This window comes from Clinocottus analis, unplaced genomic scaffold (assembly GCF_023055335.1).
Source record: "Clinocottus analis isolate CAN_PGR_092001 unplaced genomic scaffold, fCliAna1.0.p SCAF_11, whole genome shotgun sequence".
Classification (NCBI taxonomy): Eukaryota; Metazoa; Chordata; class Actinopteri; order Perciformes; family Cottidae; genus Clinocottus; species Clinocottus analis.
Window position 1 is genome coordinate 15,137,003 of NW_027175832.1, and position 19,522 is coordinate 15,156,524.

The window sequence follows — 19,522 nt, forward strand, 5'->3', positions numbered from 1 at the left end:
GAGGCAACAGCAGTGATTTTAGTAGTTATACATATGCGGCCCTCTTTTAATACATATATTGTCACGTGCCGACAAATGACTAAATGAACGTGTTAACACGTACAATAAAACTGACTTTATATTAGTGTTGCTCATCTTCTTTTAGTGTGAGTGACAGCTTGGGATGGCTCCTAGTGAATGTGATCAGCTGGTCTGACATCCTCAGTAACCAGCGGTTAAGTTACTGAACTTAGATAACATTTTGGAGTTACTTGTACTCAATGGTATGCTCCAAACATTGTACAGCTTTAGTAGCTTATAGGTTCATGTTGTGAATAGAACAAATAAAAAGCTGCTCTGTATAATGGATACAGTACTACGTATGTTATATAAGTGGTTTTATTTAACTCATTTACTTCTACTTCTGTAAGGTTTTAAATGCATGACTTTGTTTTGTAACACAGTCTCTCTCTCTCTCTCTCTCTCTCTCTCTCTCTCTCTCTCTCTCTCTCTCTCTCTCTATATATATATATATATATATATATATATATATATATATATATATAAAAGTGTGTGTGTGTATATATAGATATATATATATATATATATATATATATATATATATATATATATATATATATATATATATATATATATATATATATATATATACATACATATATACACACACACACACTTTTGGTATTGCTACTTTTACTGAAGTAAACGATCTGAATCCTTTCTTCAAATTAAAGAGATTAATAATAATAATAATAATAATAATAATAATAATAATAATAATAATAATAATAAAGAATGTTAAGTTTTGAATTTGTTGCATAGATTGTTTCTTTCAAAATATAAATTTAAACTTCAGTCAAAAGAATAATAAAATTGACAATAATTATTGATAACAGCGTTTTGTTTGCTGGACCATGGACTCTAGGATGATACTGGAAGATAAAAACAACCGTGTGAAGAGCATCAGTGTTTGCAGGACAGTGACACAGAGGCATCCTGCCGCCGTGTGGCGGAGCTTTAGTCCTGCACGAGGCAGGAAACCCTTTGCTCCAACGTGCGGCATCATGTCAGTATATGTAAAGAGATAATCTGGGATGTGTTTATTGATATTAATAAAATAACCATCTGGGGCACTTCAATGGCAAAATGATTGTTAACTTTATTCATTATTATGATTATTTAAGTTTTCTAATGGCATTTAGATGCAACCATATTCACTTCAGAGTATTGTTAATATTTTCAGCGGATAAACTGATGCGAGCTGAAATCAAAACCAGATCATCTTAGTTTTTTCTCATGAGCTGATTGGTTCTTAACTGTATCCAGATTGAATGCTAACATTGAGGTGATTTCACTTCACACCCGTGCGTAAAGTCTACTAAGCAAACGTCCCCAGAACTTAGCCACGGCGAGGCATGGGTTAAATCTTCTTCCTTGGAAGTTTGACTTTGCGTAATCGAATTGAATTCGATAAACGAGCCGGAAAAAAAAGTCTCCAGTCCTCCTCTCCTCCACTTGTCAGTCCTCCTGACAACTGATATCTTGTTCTGTGCCGGAGCTGGAACTGAGAGCGCACTGCTGCTTTTCAGCAACTTTCCACATATTCTGTGCGTGTCACAATCGAATGTATCATTGATTTAAAGGCGGGATCTATATTTTCTCTCTCCTACTGCCATGGCAAAATTGTCGGTTTTATTTTTATTCTTTTTCCATGGACAACTTCCCTCCATCTTTGGGCAGCAGCAGCGCGCAGCTGGACCCTGGCGGCACCGGATTCAGTGGGAGAACAACGGACAGGTTTACAGTTTAATGAGCACTGGGTCAGAGTACCATGCTCCGGTTCAGTCCCGAAGCCAGTCCAGGCTGTACGTCACCGGCAGGAGGGAGAGCACCAGGAGCCAAATGCCCGGAGCGCACAGAGGAGCGACGCCTGGACGACCCGTGCCGGCTGAGTCCAGACAGTCCAGGACTGATCACAGTGCAGGGACGAGATCTCTTGCGTCAGTACGCGATGTTAGACAGTATGTGCCTTTTAATGGCCGTGCGTCAGGGGCCAGACAGCCGCCTGAGCGGCCTCACGGACCAGGGGCTGCTGGTCATCTCGGCGCTCGTCGCTTTAACTCCGAACACGCCATCACCATCAACGCCTCTGCACCGGGGAGGTTTACAGATTTGGCAGGCAGGGGAGGAGGTGTCGGTGTGGGTGCTTCTGCCCTGCACACTAGAGGAGGAGAACCAGGACCTAGTGCGCACTACCAACAGTTACGCGCGGTGCCAGAGGCGGTGTCTTCCTCCAGGCAACCCGCACAGACAGATCAATCCATCTCAGTACATTCCAATGCTCTGGAAAGGGAATCTGGCGCGCCTGCTCCATCCCCTGCACTAAGTGAGGATGCTCCATACGAGGCAAACGGCAATGCAGAGGACATGGTTAATGACGACCCTCGAAACCCGTTAAAAAACCACAGGAATTCGGTTTTCTACAACTCCTATCCTACAAGAGGGAGGTCAGTGGCCCGCACGCGCCGTCCGCCTGGCACAGGGTATGGAACAAGATATTTCCAGAACGGTAAGTTAAGCATCCTAATCAGATAGAATGAGTTTAGCCTTCTTAGTTTGCATGGATTTAAATATTCTAATATGCTCATGTCTCACTCACTGAGAGGCGAAACATACATGAATGGCAAGAATGGAAAAAATTCTGAATTCATTTAGTAATGTAAAATCCTTTGATTCATGTCAAGCAATGCTCTCATCATCAGCTGGACATGGCCTTTTGCGTGTGCATTGTTCTTAGCACTAATCAACTGGCAACATTAAGAACGCAATATGAAAAAAACAAAAAACATGGATTGTTCCTTTAATTGTCTCCCAGGACTTCCAGACCTCATACCAGACCCATATGCCATCCAAGCAGGTGCTTATATCCAACGCATGCAGATGTTTGCGCTACGCTGTGCCGCTGAGGAGAACTGTCTAGCCAGGTACTACATAGACACTAAAGCAGACACACACACACACACACACACACACACACACACACACACACACACACACACACACACACACACTAAACACAGGTATTTCCTTTGTTTTTACTGCTCATTGAAGGTTGATCTTACTAGTTTTTGCTCAACTTTTGGCTTTTTCAGGATAACTTTCAATTACATCTGTATGACTTTTCAATGTGGTGGTACAACTGTTCTCTTCAGAGTGCTCGAAAAACAGTTTGATGGTATTATGGAGCATGGAGCAGTGATTCTCCAACATCATGTCCTGCCAAGATGTAAATGTTATGGGTTGATTTTCCCAAAAGCATTCAGAACAATGGAACAAACCCTTTGCTCGCAACACAACTCGCCCCTGGGAGCTCAGCCAGTAGCAACTTTCCAACGCAGCTTATACGCCTAACCCCTCTGATCCATTCAAGGTCGGCTTATGGACCTTCAGTGAGAGACATTGACTTCAGAGTCCTCCTGCGGTTCCCCCAGAAAGTAAAGAACCAAGGCACCTCTGACTTCCTTCCTGTCAAGCCAAGATATCAGTGGGATTGGCACAGCTGTCACCAGTAAGTTCACTCAGAATAAAAGTGAAATGACTTAAATATGATTTACAAAGCTGAACCCCCCCTCAAAAATCACTTAAGAACTTAACATTGTGGGTTTAAAAGCATCCCTGAACCCTAATCGGGCCATCTCACAAATGATACGCTCGTATTCTGCTCTGTTCGACCCTCTCAGACACTTCCACAGCATGGAGGCCTTCAGTAACTACGACCTGCTGGACATCGTCACTGGACGGAAAGTTGCCGAGGGACACAAGGCCAGTTTTTGCCTGGAGGACACAGGCTGTGACCCCGGATTCAGGCGGCGCTACGCCTGTACGTCTCATACACAGGTACAGTGAAGTAAATGTATTTAATTGGGTGATCTCGCTGAGATCAAATTGTGTTTTGCAAGAGAGACCTGATGAAATCAGTAATGAGGCATCAGAAACAATGAAAGGCATCATGAAATATGATCAAAGTTAAATGACACGTTACACAGTTAAAAAGTAGTAAAGTATTGGAAGTCATGAGGGAAAAAAATCATGTCTAATAATCCTGCACTTCACATCTGATTTGATTTGGATTGATTTGAATTGAATGAGAGGGTTCTATCTTGGTCAGAATAAAACCCATTCAGATCAGAAGGGGAGTCAGTCAATCTTGAGTCTGATCTGGTGAACAAAGAGATGTAATATACAGGAGCAACTTTAGCAGGAGACCTTTTTAATGTAGTGCATGTTCACTTTAAAGTGCAGATAGACAACACATTATCAACGAAGATATGTTCATAAGAGACAGATGTTTCCTCAAATAGTTCAAATCTTAATATTTGCTGCAGAAGTCTTGGACCTTCTTGGAAGTTCAAAACTCTACAGCTTCACTTTTAGAGACCTAGACCAACATCTCTTCTTTTCAGTGTTCAGTTAAAAAATGTACATTTTGTATTCTATTTTATTTCGTCAAACAGAATGTAAGTAGCATGGCTGGGAGTTGAAAAGTTTTGTTTTTTTTACAAATCCCCTCAGATACACTTACTCCAGTATGCCAAATAGTAAAAAATCTACTTCTTGAGAAACGGGAATATTTCTTACTGCATATCTTTTGTCTGGGCTCTGTGATTCTGTCTTTTTTACTGCTTAGCGCTGGTTTCTTGTAACAGCTTCGCTTCCAAAGAACTGTTTGTTTAACTAAAACTCAAATGTGCTTCATTTGCAGCGCTTGTAGGAAAAAAGCAGTCCAAGTCGTCTGAAGAGCCAGAGTCAAAGCATTAATAAACAATACTGAGGGTTGTTTTTTTCAGGGACTGAGTCCGGGATGCCATGACGTTTACGCTGCAAACATCGACTGTCAATGGATCGACATCACTGACGTACCTCCAGGAAACTACATCTTGAAGGTAGCACGTTACATTTCTCAACATGGACATTTTTTTTTTTTTTTAACTAACATGCCTGGAGAGCCCTTTAAAACTGCTTTTATATATTTCAGGTTACTGTCAATCCCAATTTCCACGTCATGGAGTCAGACTTCACCAACAACATAGTGAGATGTGATATCATATACACCGGGACTTATGTTCAGACGCGCAACTGTCGAGTATCAAGGTATCGTAAGAGTGTTTCTGTTCAACGATGACATCCGAAAAAAGGGCAAAACTTTCTAATGACTATTGAGTGATTCTGTATCAAGTCTTGTGATGGATTGATGCCTTTGGATGCCTTTTAATAATTATCTTTCTTCCCTTTTTCAGGAGTTAAAATCTTCCCTTTCAAATATTCCCTGCAGGAATTTTGTAGCAACCATCTCTCCCTGTGCTGCGCAGCAACATCAACCTTCTGACTAACACAAAGTGCGATGGGTAAAGTGTTTAATTGTAACTGTGTGCTACATTCCTGACATAGTCTAGTGTTGCATATACTGGAAATACATTCCAACGTTTACACATATTTTGTACATTAAACTAGTGAGATCCTCACATTTACTTGATTATGTATTTCTACAAATGTGCCTAAAGTCATAACAAAAAGATATCTTCTTTTTTCCTTAACAAATACAAGTACTGTGTTCATATACATTTTTCTTGAATGCTGGTTATTGCTTGAAATGTGTTGTTGCCTCATGTTGTCTTTGTCTTGTTATACTGCTTTGTGTTGTTGTTTTTGTTGTTATTATGTGTACTGTGTTTTTATGTTTTTTAATTTAAAGGATATGATATTCTTTATTTTCCTTGTTGTCAGTACATCTCATGAAAGTATCAAAGTCACCTCGGGGGCTCAGCTAGCTGACGGTCCGAGGAGTGAGGTAGTCTGGGTCAAGCATAGACAGAAAGCGGGTAGGAAGTGGTTGATTCACCGGGTTTTAGTATCACAAGGTATTTTACAAGACTTCTCGGAGACCGGATATAGCTAGAGGCAAAGGAAAACGTCTCTCTCAATGCTTCCCGACTTCTACAGCATAGGTTTTCAAGTCCATTGGTTCAAGAGAGAAATCTGCGTAAAACAGGTAAAATACATTTTCATTTGATCAAATTTATAAACCAGCTGTGCACTGTCGCTCTTTGTACATTTTACTCAAATGGGTGCAAATAGAACATTTTTTAGGGATTATTTCTGGCCGCGTATTTGGATGTGAAAGTGAGAATTCACGTTTGCTGGATGGTGCATGTATTTGTACTGTAGGATCAATTCACTGCTGCTTTCGATCATCTCATGTGTTGACAATACGAAAAAGGCAGAATATTACCGATTCTTTAAACACTTTGTGGTCAAATCAGCAAATGGAAAATATCTCATTTTATGTTAAATGGTATGTTGAAGAATGTGTGATTTGTGTATAACTGAGTGAATGAAAAGAATGGGCGAAACTGTTTTGTAAAACTGCTAATATTGCTAAAACATTGTTGAAAACCGTATTATATTCTATTGGCATGTTGGATTTAATGCAATAAAGATGGTGAGGAGAGAGGAGTTTGTTATCATAACAATTCTTCCTTTTTTATGATAACCACAGGCAGGAGTAATCTTCCTGAATGCCACAATATCAAAGTTGTTTATCTATGGATCTGTGAAGATTTTGAAGTCTCGATTCTAGCTATGTCCATGTTTTAGGATGAAATGTCGAGCTCTATTATATAATAGTCTTTATAGTTAGGGAGAAAAGGATCTTTTTCATACAAAGTGAGTCCACTGTGGAGGACTGGGTAAGCTGTTCGTCCTTGTCCTGTTGAATAGTGGGCTTTACTTTGAGGGATGCGTGCTGATCAAGGCCTCAGAGACAAACAGGCGGCATGTTTGCTGACAAGCCTCTGTGAAGACATAAGCCGCAGGATCTTATATGACCATGCCATTTACTACAACACAGCTAGAGCACCATGAATGGAGGCCTTTTCTTACTCTCGTCCTCTGTGCATGTAAAAAGAAGTGCCTCTCCCAGCTCCTTCCTGGCAATAAATCCATCACATAATTCACGTCCATTGGGGATTGTGTCTGGGATATTTTGTCTGAGTGGGAGAATTAACACAACCTGTCAGAGAATATCTCAAGCAATTCATTCAAAGATGTTTTTCCCAAGGACAAATGTGTATAAGCAGCAAGCACTAGACTGTTTCAAACCGCAAAAAAATGACAGGCGGAGCACTAAAGCTTTATAGATTGTATTCTCTCGAGAGGTGACTGCGCTTCAGCTTATTCATAGATGTTTTTACCTCCAGCAAATCACTCTCTTTATATATTATGAAGCGGTTTTGAATGATGTAATGGAAAACATACGGGCTCCAGACAATGTATGCCTTGTTAAATGCACAGATGTTGGGTATTTACAACCAAATAGAACTCAGTCTCAGTTTAAAAAAGCAGCGTACCGGGAAGATTAAGTGCAATTGAAAATGTTTAGGTTGGAAGTCACCAAGGTGCTTCCCTGCCAGAGTAGATTGTCTATGTTATTGAAAGTGTCTGGAAAATCCTCTGATTCCTATTGAGTCGTCTGGCTTCTTGTCTGTCTGGGAATTTTGAGGACAATATTTACACTCAGTGACTATTTTAGCAAAGGAATGCTGTAACAGAGGGTTAAATAAGTCTGAATTTTAAAGTCTGATCTGAACAGAGGTAACATCATTAAGGCTCTGCGAAGCTGTACTTAGGCATAGCAGTGCTTTAAGCTAAATGTTAACAACATGATGCTATCATTTGCTAATTAGCACTGAACACATTACATTACATTTCGACTACACCTTGAATAAGGAAGGTAGCGTAGTAGTAGCACTTGAGTAGCACTTAAATGGCACTTACTGATAGCACTTTGTAGTTTGACTTTATTGAATAAATTGTACTTTCATGATTCTTGTTGTTCTGAGTTTGCATTCATGGTTGAATGCACTTATTATAAGTCGCTTTGGATAAAAGCATCAGCGAAATGTAATGTAATTACATTTAGAACACGCTTTTTATCCAAAGCGATTTACATTTTTGCTCTATACACCGTAGACACAGCAACGGGGAGCAATCAGGTGTTAGGTGTCTTGCTCAAAAACGCAACGACGTGAATGAGCGGAGGCTGGGTTCGAAGCACCGATCCTCTGATTGAAAGACGGGCTAACCACTGAGCCACAGTACACAAAGTACTGCTGAGCTTGACGGAAAAACGTATGATGGTGTTGTCCAGATTTCATGGCAATCCATCCAATCCGTGTCAAGCAAAATGTCAAACTTTTGGTGGCGCTGGAACAAAAGTAAGTTTATCAATGAAGTGATTTGGCTTCATCTTCTGGGGATCATGATCGTCTGTACAAAATGCCACGTCAATCCATCCATTAGATGATAACCGGTGGGTTATGAGATTGCCTTTCGGCCAATGCAGTCCAACTCCTTCACCCAAAGCCCACTCAAATGTGATTGTTCAATAATACGATGACTCAGAGATTAAACAAACATTTAAATCACTGGTCTCCCACTTGAATTTACACCAACCAAGGAATATATCTTTATTGCCATTAGTATAAAATCACAGAATCTGCAGGAAATCCTTGTTTGTTTTACCATTTGGCGTTAATCTTCTGAATTTTTACTTACTTTTCACTCGCTTGACTTTGTTTTTTTGATTCACTTCTAAGTCCGGCCAAGATGGCCATGCCCAGAGCCAATACAAATTCAAGGGATGTTGAACTTTAAGCTGTCCTAACAAGCCGATCAGGTGATGAGTGTTTGGCTGACGATGTTCCTCAGAACTCAGCTGGTCTCCTCCTTTTTGGACCAGCATGTCATTTTAAACATGTCATGCTCTAGAGAAGACAGAAACTGTTTGTTCAGCTGTGGAGCTTCACACCAACATCTGGACTTAGTCTCTCGTTAGCCTTACACAAAGACACAGAATAGCCTTGGCAAAGGCCAAAAAAGAAAAAAAGGCAGACTGGCACCTCTCATTCGGCCTCAACAAACACAATCCAGCGAACAGGTAGGTAAGGTGAGGAGGGGAAGGGTTTTGCCATCTGCCTGCAGCCCACACTGAACATACTGTGACAGGGGGAGACATTTTCCGGATGCATCTGCACGTAGGTAGACAGTGTTTGGAGAGGTTACTAAGGCCAGGGTTTGGTATTTCCAGGTCATATTTCAACAAAGCAGGGCCACGTGAGAGCCGGCGGGGACGTAGCAGAGGATCGTGCTCAGCCTAAAAGGAGCGCCTTGACAGGTTGGTTTAGGCACAGAGCAGAGAAATTCCTTTGCAGTTCTGTCATCCCTTTGAGATGAAGAACAGTGCTGAGGTCAGCCGTAGACTAGCGAGGGCGTATAGGGCAGACATACTGGCCTACTTTCTCACCCGGGGGGTCATTTACACAACCAGCAGTGTCGTATATAGAGAGAGAGAGAGGAAACGACATTGTGCGCTGAAACAGAACAGTGTAATCTTTGAGTGGGACTGATGATGAATTGTGTTTCTCTTTCAAGCTGGGTGGTATCGTGACTTGGGTGGTATTTGGAGGGATAGCACGAAGGATTTGCTTTTCTTTGATTGTTGATCTACTGTACAGTCTGCCTGTAAGCTCTTCATACACTTGCATTAATCTGTTTTGTTCACTTTAAAACGCCTAAATGAAGCTCAGGGATAGAAAAGAAATTGTAAAACTGTTTTGTTAGCGTCTCATTTTCTGGCAACATGAGATTTAAAAAAATGTTATCCCTAGTTTGATTATCTTTAAAACAAGATTGTTGTTGGCTGTATTGACAACAGAAAGAAAACTGAAAACCCCTAATAGATCATACACAGTTTTTTGTTAAAAGAGAAAGCAACTTATCGCTATTATCAAAGGATTGGCTTCACAAAATTGTTGGATCTTTTCATTTGACGTTTCATAACAGGACAAACACAGGCATAACTGATTAGATGAATAATGATCCATTCCTATTTAGTGTGACACAGTTAGTCCAGTGAGCTAACATGTACAATACCAAGGCCCTAACCCACCTTAATGGAACAGGGTCATAATCAGGCATGAAAATCCCTCACCTTTCGGCGAAATTCGCCGTTTTGAAACCAAAATAGGTGACCGACGTGAATAATGTAGATTCGATCAGTTTATTTTGGGGGAGGGGGGCGGTTAGTGTTAAGTGAACAGATATATATATATATATATATATATATATATATATATATATATATATATATATATATATATATATATATATATATATATATATATACATACTTATATGTCCTTCTCACCTTTTTACCCCTGACCCATTTTCATGCCTGCATAATTGATGTATAAACTAAACCTGTATTTACCCTAAAATGACTTATAAAAAATGTGTGCACGAGCCTGTGTGCACGCATACGCATACGTAGTGGGAGCTATGATAAATTTGCACTTAACCGAATATTTAAAAATTAAATTTTAAACTGTCCTGTTATTGTAGGACAACATACACATCAACATATATGCCAACATATGCTTTGATACCAATGTACCAACTTAACTAAATATGTCACCGAAATCAAAGCTGCTACTGTCTCTTCCTGCCTGGCTCAGTGTTTTAGGAGGCTGGTTGGATCCATTAGCACCTAGCTGTTACTGCAGGATCGGGCCTCTCAGACTGCAGTGGCTTAACCTGCTGTGGTTTTCCATCCAGAATCTGAACAGACCAGGAAACAATACTCCTCTGGACAGGAATCGAACACTTGTGGTATTAACAACATCCTACTCATGTATTATTTTTGGGTGGATAAGACCAATAGGAGGTGGCTGGACTTAAATTTGGTGTTGTTCTTGGTCTGAATCTTTGTCTGAAATTCCTCAGTCACTCCAGTATTTACAAAGGCGGCACGGCCAGCAGCTCAGCCAGTGTGTCTTCGGTCTGACAAGATTCATAGGCAAAGTATGCGGAAAGGTTCAGACTTGGACAGCAGGCCAACGCATGGCCTTTCTCAGGTTGTAGCAGACATCTGAGATCCAAGCCTGCAGACCTTAAAGTGATCCCTCAGAGGATTGATGTTTGTTTTGCAATTCCAACTTGGTATTCATAGAGCGTTCTGAACAAGATTATTTGTTTTAAAAGTTAGATTTTGGTATAAAGATTTGAAACAAAGATCTTAAGGCCATACTTTTAGCTCACTGCCAAAACAGACCCCTCCTATCACTGGCAGAGTCTGCAAAATGGAAAACATTCTGACACAGTTAATGACTAAACTATAAAATATTTAGTCTTTTCTCCCTCAAGAAAAAAGTGTAGTAACAATGCTGCACTCATGATTCTTCATGAGTCCAGTAATTCAATAAGCAAACATGACAAATATTCACTGGTTAACGCTTCTCAAATCCGAGGCAGGCATTACTCAGCAACACCTTTTCACTTTCATTTGAATTGAATTATACATAAAAGATACAACTGTAACATGATTTTTGAAAATATATACATCTGTAAGATTCAACTATTCTTAATTAATGTGAGTGTTAAAGCAGTTGAGAGTCCACACATGTTTTCTCTCCATCTCATCTTTCTCTCACACACACCGTAAGCGCCACAGAACAATATGTAGACTTTATGTAGCAAAAACTTTATGGGACATAATACCTACCGATGACCAACATGTCCGATGTTTTTTAAAGCCTTTTCAGAACAGACAGCACCACCTCCTGATGGGAATATCTGGCTCTTTACCTGCTAAATGCTCCACTTTGTTCACCAGCGAGTAGCTAACTGAGTCGGTCTGCTGTTTGGTGCCATGTACTGTACAGTACTGTGTTTATTTTGTGGATTATGATTGAAAGCAGCTGCCTGCTGTTGCTAAAAGCAAGACAACGCTTTTATATCTTTTAGAAAAGATATCAACTATAGCCATGACGCAATTATTTTACACGGTTCACGTTTTAGCACGAATAACGGCGTAATGTACCGTTAGCTTAATTGTAACATTATCCTGCTACTACTGATAAATTTGGCAGTGACAGTTGCCATTTCGGCCGTAAAATTGGCTGTTGCTGGTTAGAAATGACACGGCTGCTTATGTCTACCTCTGTGCAGGAATTTCAAGTTGTAAATCTTTCATTGTTTTCATGAACTGCACACATGCAGTGCTCAACAGGCATAGCAACAGTGGGGGGCAGCGTCCTCAGTGGCAGGCCGATGACTCTAATTTGGTGGTTTTCTCTGGGAAATTGATATTGGAATTCAATTTACCTAACAATAATATAATAAATAATAATATCTAAACTCAAAAGTAATTACATGATTAATTGCTAAGTAAAACAATCTTCCCTCTACTCTATACTATTATGAAAGTATATAATAATGTGGTGCAATAATTTGCGTGATGCTCTTAACAAATAATGATTATTCATTCTTTACAACCTTACTTGCCATTATAACACAATAACTCTGACTGCTATAGGCTGCAGACACAGATGGAGAGTGACAAAGTGGTCAGGACAGTTAACAGTCTGCACGTGTCATCTCCTGTCAGGATTACACACAATAAAAGAGACAGAAAGTGGGGGGTGTTTTGTGATGTGAATGAATTATACTAGTTGTCACAGGGGAAGCGGTGTCCTCTGATAACAACAGCAGCAGCTTGTGTGAGCAGAGTGGTGAAAATCTCAGACAAGATTTAAACAAACAAGAGACACACACGCTGGCCTGGCTGGTCCGGGCCACCTTGACAGAATAAGGCCGTGAGGGCTCACACACTGCCATCTCCAGAGCAGCCAGAGAAGTACTTCCACAACTTCCACAACCATTTGGGATTCTTCTATCGGACTCAGTGAATGCATAAATAATTTCCCAGAGTCAGGGGCAATGAAATGCTGGCATCAATTCTTTTTTATTTCATATTGAAATGTGGGACATTCAGCGGTCAATGCACATCTCTTAGAGTTAGCTAATTGAAACGTCAGACTGTGTGAAAAACGGAAGAAGAATGTATTGTATTGCAGTTTGATCTCAGCTCTGCTTCTCCAACTTTTCAGTCTCCTTGCTGATTATTCTTCTGACATACTTTGACAACCACGTAGCAGTGAGAAAACCTGTCCATGCTCTTTATTAAAATATCTGTCGAATAGTTTCAATGATATAAATCTTGATACAGCATACATTAAGTTAGGCAGTATCCATACTGGTGTAAGCTGCCTAAAAATATATTTCTTCCCAATAAAAAATAGCCTACTATAAAATAAATTAACATTGTCATAGAAATATACCTTTTATCTTTCTAATGGTGGTTATTGAGTGGTAGTTTACATTATCTTTCTCATTATTTGTCGCTTCTTCACATAAAAAAGTAAAAGCATAAATTCTTGTCCAGGTTTGACTGCCACTCCTTCATGCTTCTGTGCTTGCGTGACGTACAGCTGCAGGTCGACTCTTGGGGGGGAGTTTTCCCTTTGGAAATATCCCCACCTTCAGGCCGTGCTCTGGTTCCACCGGCTGACAGCTTGTCTCAGTGGCATCAGCTCCTGCTGGAAACAACACGACAAAAGAGAGGGAAAAATATAATTTAGATTCTGAACTGAGCACCTTGAATATCTCAGACTGAAAAATGTAAAGACCGGGCTTCTTCTCAAGGCTTTTCATCATTCATTGATGGAGCCATAGAAATTGTGTTAATCTCTATTGTACTGAACGTAAAGCTCTGTGTGTGAGTGTCCTTGTGAGTCATGATGCCTCGCTTGTGGAGGAGTGCTGTAAACCAGATTTTATCAAGTTTTACTGTCGCAAAGGCTGTTTGCTAGGTTCATACCTTGAGGGTGGCGGTATTATCGGACGTGAGGGCATTTATGCCAGTCTTTGCAAGTGAGTCTCAGGCCGACTTCTACTCATGGACTAATCCTTGAGGCATAAATGAGCTGTGGTTCAATATTGACCACTCATTTCAGCAATCAAAAGGCAGTTGATTGTGCAGCAACAGAGCACAGCATGTAAGTACAAAGAATAAATGAGCGAACACAGAGAATACAAGTTAAAACAGTTAAAAAAATAAGTTGAAATGTTATAACATGTTGCCTTGGGTATGTTGCCAGGTGCTAGTGACATTTAGCCCAGAGCTGCAGAAACCAGTACTCAATAATACCGGGCTTCAAGACTGCTGTGCACTAATTAGTATGTGGTAAGTTGATGAAACAGAATTTTATTTAGGAATGTGCACCATTAAAACCCGATATTATCTAAAATCATGGAGTTTTTAAATCTTGGACGTGTCAAAATCTGTGTTTGTGTGTGTGTGTGTGTGTGTGTGTGTGTGTGTGTGTGTGTGTGTGTGTGTGTGTGTGTGTGCGTGGGGCTCGGTTACATACAACAAAATCTGTTGTGCTCGCCATTTTAACACTGAACCTGCTCTGGGTGATTAATTCCGATGATTCAGGCCTTTATAATGTCAAACGCATCAATGCTTTGAAAGACTTTGAAAGTGAAAAGAAAGGGCAGTGTTGAACAGAAAAGCTACATTACACTTACCACTCGTAAAACTCTCGTCTCATTTTATAAATGAAAGCTCAAGTACATGCACTTTTCCGACACGTTTCTCTGGCAGCCAGCCTCGACCTGAAGCTTGGAGCGTGTCTCTCCTTGCAGCATAATGTGAGGAGCTGCTTTACTGTGCAGCGGTGCTTGTGTTTATATGGACGTCACAAATATACCAAGTTTGCCTCACTCCGTTCTGGCATGTGGCCAGAGGGTTTTATGATTAAAACCAGATTGTGCTTGCCCAACTCAGAAAGGCCAGAAAAACAGATTGCAGTTACGCATACTCTGCACAAGAGGGAAGTACAGAAACATCCACTGTTTCTGAAGTATCTATAAAGGTGGACTTTTTGAAGGGACTGTAGGACTGTATGTACTCCCACCCTCCCTCTCCCTCCAACTGCTGAAACGACTTCTTCACAGATGTCATCTTGTTATTAAGTCTGTTCCTCGTTCACAGTCATTAATTAAACATCTGACGGTGACACGAGATGAAAACTTTAGTTTTTCCTCAGTGAGACAGATAAGTAAATTCTGCCAATTCTGAGTCAGAGCGATGATTATCCTGTAAATATAATGACGCCTCTTTAGTGTCACATGATTGGAGTCAAGCGGCTGTGGGGTCTTCCTCCGCAAAGGACTGAGCTCCTGCCAACTCTGTTGCCTCGAAGTGATGACTAAGTTACACTGCAAAAAAAAGTTTCAAGATTTTATCTTGCTTTTTTTGCTGTCAGATACAAGTGATTGATGTGAGAAAGATTGCCAAAATTCAAAGACTTTTTAAGCTGCTCGAATTTATCTGGCCTTTATTTTGAGTTATGTTCTAAGATGTTTAATAACCAATGTCTAATCTTGTTCTGCAAGATCAGATATTCCTCAGATATTCAAATCTACTCCAAAAAAAGTGTAAATTTCCTTCAGCGAGTGACATTTTTTCAGCCTGCTGGTTGAATCTGAAGTGTAAATACTCATTTCTCATCCCACTTGCCAAGACAGACACATTTTGCAGTGTAGTGAAGACTGGGAAATCATGTGACATCAACAAAAACAGACACATTACGCCCCCTCCACCGCCACCGCCCACACACAGACATCACACACACACGAACATCAAACACACGCATAAACCCTTTTTTGTAACAGGGAGGAACACTGCAATTCATTTACTGACTTTGAAAACTACGCTGCCAGTAAACATGGCAAACGTCATCAGCTGAGAGCGCTGATGGAAACATCAACAGTGTAAAACACGAGAGAGAAATCTGAACTTACCATGAGTTGTTCCCCTGCCTGCTCCCATTCTGACCTCCACTCGCTGCAACAGGGTCTCATGTTTCAGGCCCCCATGGCACTGGGGCAGATGACCCCCCCCTCCCTCACACCATGCTGGTGCTCTGGCAGCCTCTCCCGGGGTAAGCAGAGGTCCTCGCGGGCTTGGGAGGCGGGTACGGGCCCTTCCCACAGCGCCCGTTTTGAGGGTAAAGAGGAGGCTTCTGAGTCCTTGAACTGGAGGTGCTGTTACCAATGATGACCGTAGGGTCAAGGCTCTGGGGGTGCGACTCAGGATGAGTTTGGCCAACGTGGTTGGAGTCTCTGCGGGGATAGAGGTGAGGCGGGTGGCCATTTGCACCTGTCCTTTCATGGTTGACCTCCTTAGTGATGCTGGATGGAGTGAAGCGGCTGGTTTTGACGACTGATGCCATGTGAACAGGGGAGGGTGAGTTAGTTCTTAAAATGATGCGGTCTTCGTCGATGTGTTGCATTGCCTGGACTGGAGCAGGCTTGTGATCATGCAGCTGGGCCACCCTCAGGTCACCTGGATGAGTTGAGCCGTGAAAGTTAATGGACGCCCCCAGAGTGATGCAAGGCGTCTCCTCGCTGAGGTCAATTCTGGCTGTGAGACGATCAATCTGCTGGACCACCTGAATGACAATAAAGATACTCTGTACTGAAGATCCCACTTTATGCTTCTACTTCACTGCAATTCAAAGGGAAATATTGTATGTTTTATTCCACTACATGTCTTTGACAACTATAAACATCAGTTACTTGTCAGAACAAGATTTTACATAAAAACATTTGATGAGCTTATGAAACACAATGCATTCCTAAAAATCAAACTAGTGGTTTCAATTTGTTTTGGTCTTGTAACCTTTCACAGTGTCTAATTCAGGCTCCTTGTTGTATTTCAGATGAGTTGTTTGCGGTTCAGTCAAGAAGACGTTCCCCCTCTGAACAGCTGGGATGCTTTCATGTCATGTAAGAGGTAAGTCTTTCCAATAGTTCACAAAAAGCTGAATACAGAGAAAATTAAAAAAAAATTAATATAGATCTGTGTCGTCACATTTATCTTTATTCCTCTTTCCTCTCCCATTAATCATCTCACTACAGCTCAGATGTGTCTTGTGACCCTTGACAGGGGTCCTGACCCCTTTGTTGGAAACACTGGACTTAACTATCTGTATATTAAGTAGTTAACACCTCGGCCAGCTACAATAGAACAATTCTGATTTATGCATTGGTATATCACTAGTAACAATCTAATGATATCCTGTATGAGTGTATTTTTTTTCACTTTTAGTACATTTAGCTGATACAACTTTCTCCTACTTTTTCACAAGTGGTATTTCGCTGCAGGATTTAACCTTATAATGGAGTAGTTTTACATTATAGTCTTGGAACATTCCAGTAAAGGATGTGAGTACTTCTTCCACCACTGCCAAAATGTATTTTAAATGTCATGTCCTCTAGTTTCCAGCTGTCTCTATTCACAATCATGGAGGTATTTCATTTGTAATGTTCTTTCAATACAATGTCAAGCCTTGCCCAGATGCATTCAGCTGTGAATCAAAGCTTTTTTACAGCTGCATGCAAAATGGATACCATAAGAGCAAGGTATAATTTAGTAACAGTCTGAAGCCAGGCTTTTAAATGTGCTTTTTAATACGCAGCCAATTTCTACAGCATTCTGCAAAAGGTCAGTGCAAATCGTTCTCAATCACAGCTTTCAGTAAGAGACGATAGGTGAGTCACAAACATGCAGTCAGCGTGCACGCACACACAGACACACATGCCAACATGTTCTCATGAACATGTACAAACAGATACACAATGTGTCAAACTGATCTGGACTTTCTGTTTAAATCTAATCTTTTGATTAGATTCACAATATCAAATGTCGATATTAAATGTCACAATATGCAGGGGCGTATGGATAAAAGGCTGAGACACCTACATGCAGACCTTCATCTTTGGACGCCTGATGTAAAGAATAGACATCTATAATAATAGACCCTCCTACCTCTTTCATCTCCACGTGAACTTGCTTCAAACCCCCCAACACATCCTCCAGATCTGTCACCACTTGTTTGATTTGATCCCTCACCGAATCCTGCCTCCTCTTCTGCTTGGCCACAGCTGAACCCTGGCACTGATGGTCCCCGTTGGTTGTCGATTTTGAGGGCTCCGGACTACTGTTGTCAGAAAGTGGGACGCAGGGCTCCTTCTGTCTTCTTTGGTTTAAGTGTATTTGTGGGACTTCAGTGGGAAAGAAGCCTTTGTGAGCGCCACCGCGTGAATTACAGTCTTCCTCTGATCCACCCTTCAGTCTGCCCCGGTCCTGATGGCTATCTCTTTCCTCCCCTCCCTCAAAGTGCACAGGCCTTGGTCCGCAGTGGCCATTTGGCATGTGTAAAACACCCAGATGGGGATTGTGTGGCTCCGAATGATAGCTCTCAGAGACGCGTCCGATATCTTCTTCCTCCTCTTCCATTGAGACATACCTGACTGTCCTCCGGTGCCTATAACCCTGACCTTTGACCTGAAGATGGGGGAGAGGATGTGGTATCCCGGCGTTAAAGGGGTGTGCCCTGGTGTCGCTGTGCACCACACAGCCACACTGTTCTCTGACAGACGGATAGTGTCTCACCCCAGGCTCCGGCGGGTAGCTCCACTGGGCAGGGTTCAACTCCCAGGGGCAAACTTGGCTCAAGTCGTCTGACTGGCTGTAAGGGCCCGGCCCTGCGAACACAGGCCTCCTCTGTGGGCTGCGATGACCGCTTCTCTCAGCTCTGTCCGCTACGAAAGCTCTCCCTCCTCCGTCTTGAAGCCGAGGAGCCTGGGTGTCTCTCCTACAGTCCAGAGATTTGTGGTCTGTCTGTCTGGCTGATGCTGGTTGGTATCCCAGCCCACCGTGATGGCCGTACGCTGGCTGCTCATAGTGGACGCAGTGCTGGCAGGAGCAGGGGGCGGTGGTGTTGATGGGCTGAAGAAATCGGTGGTGTCCCGTTGTTTGTGAGCCTTCTGTGTACATGTCCAAAGAAGTCCTGAGGCTTGTGTGGAAAACGCCTTAGAAAACAATTGGTTACCTCCCCTCACTGCTCTCTCTAGCCCAGTCATTCACTCGCTCTGTTTTCCTCATCTGAGTCTTCCCACAAGAAAACTTTTCTTCAGCTCTTTTTTTTTTTTCTTCCTCTCTACCCAGGACTTCTCCCTCCCCTTCCTTCCTGTCTGTTGTTTCCCTTCTCCTTCTCTCCTGTAGTTGTTAATCTCTGCAGCAGTTCTTTTCTTTCCTGAAAACCTCCTTCTCATACTTCTCCTAACTTTTTCTCTACTTCTTCCTCACCCTGTAGCCCTCTCTCCTACTCGGGGCCCCTCTCCACCTCCCTTCCTCTCTGTCTCTCTTCTACCTCTCCCGCCTCGTTGTTCTGTCTCATTTGCTGCTGCAGGCTTCCTCTCTTCCTCTCTCCCTCCCCTCTCTCTCTCTCTCTCTCTCTCTCTCTCTCTCTCTCTCTCTCTGTGTGTGTGACTGTGTGTATTTCCCGTTTCCTCCCCTCCCCTCTCCCGCTCTCCTCTCTTTCTCCACCTCTTACTCCGTCTCCTGCCTCTGGTATATGCTCTCTGATAATCGATTGTACCTGAATTCATGAATTCCTTCTTTTCCCCTCCACCTAAAATCCAGCCGCCCGGCGAGGCTTCTCCGGTAAAGGATTTCTGTCCCTCAGAGAGTGCGTGAAAGAGTCCCAGCTCC

General features: G+C 41.8%; 2 protein-coding genes across 3 annotated transcripts; one reads left to right on the top strand and one right to left on the bottom strand.

Moving 5' to 3' along the window:
* The first annotated feature begins 1,637 nt into the window (after window positions 1-1,637).
* LOC137803677 (protein-lysine 6-oxidase-like) lies at window positions 1,638-6,044 on the top strand. Its single transcript, XM_068602388.1, has 8 exons — window positions 1,638-2,060; window positions 2,115-2,569; window positions 2,876-2,984; window positions 3,431-3,568; window positions 3,741-3,897; window positions 4,848-4,943; window positions 5,036-5,151; window positions 5,298-6,044. Exons 1-8 carry the CDS (start codon window positions 1,675-1,677, stop codon window positions 5,302-5,304), a joined length of 1,464 nt encoding a protein of 487 aa, XP_068458489.1. The 5' UTR covers window positions 1,638-1,674; the 3' UTR covers window positions 5,305-6,044.
* A 6,796-nt stretch (window positions 6,045-12,840) lies between these two features.
* Window positions 12,841-19,153, bottom strand: LOC137782125 (uncharacterized). 2 transcript variants are annotated; one of them, XM_068571246.1, is made up of 3 exons: window positions 17,795-19,153; window positions 15,766-16,415; window positions 12,841-13,490 (listed from the first exon to the last, which is right to left on the bottom strand). In XM_068571246.1, the coding sequence occupies exons 1-2, from the start codon at window positions 18,803-18,805 to the stop codon at window positions 15,870-15,872; spliced, it is 1,557 nt and encodes a 518-aa protein (XP_068427347.1). In that variant the 5' UTR covers window positions 18,806-19,153; the 3' UTR covers window positions 12,841-13,490; window positions 15,766-15,869. The 2 variants fall into 2 exon arrangements, with proteins under 2 accessions (XP_068427347.1, XP_068427346.1); XM_068571245.1 differs by having other exon boundaries at window positions 12,841-13,493.
* Window positions 19,154-19,522: the final 369 nt, after the last annotated feature.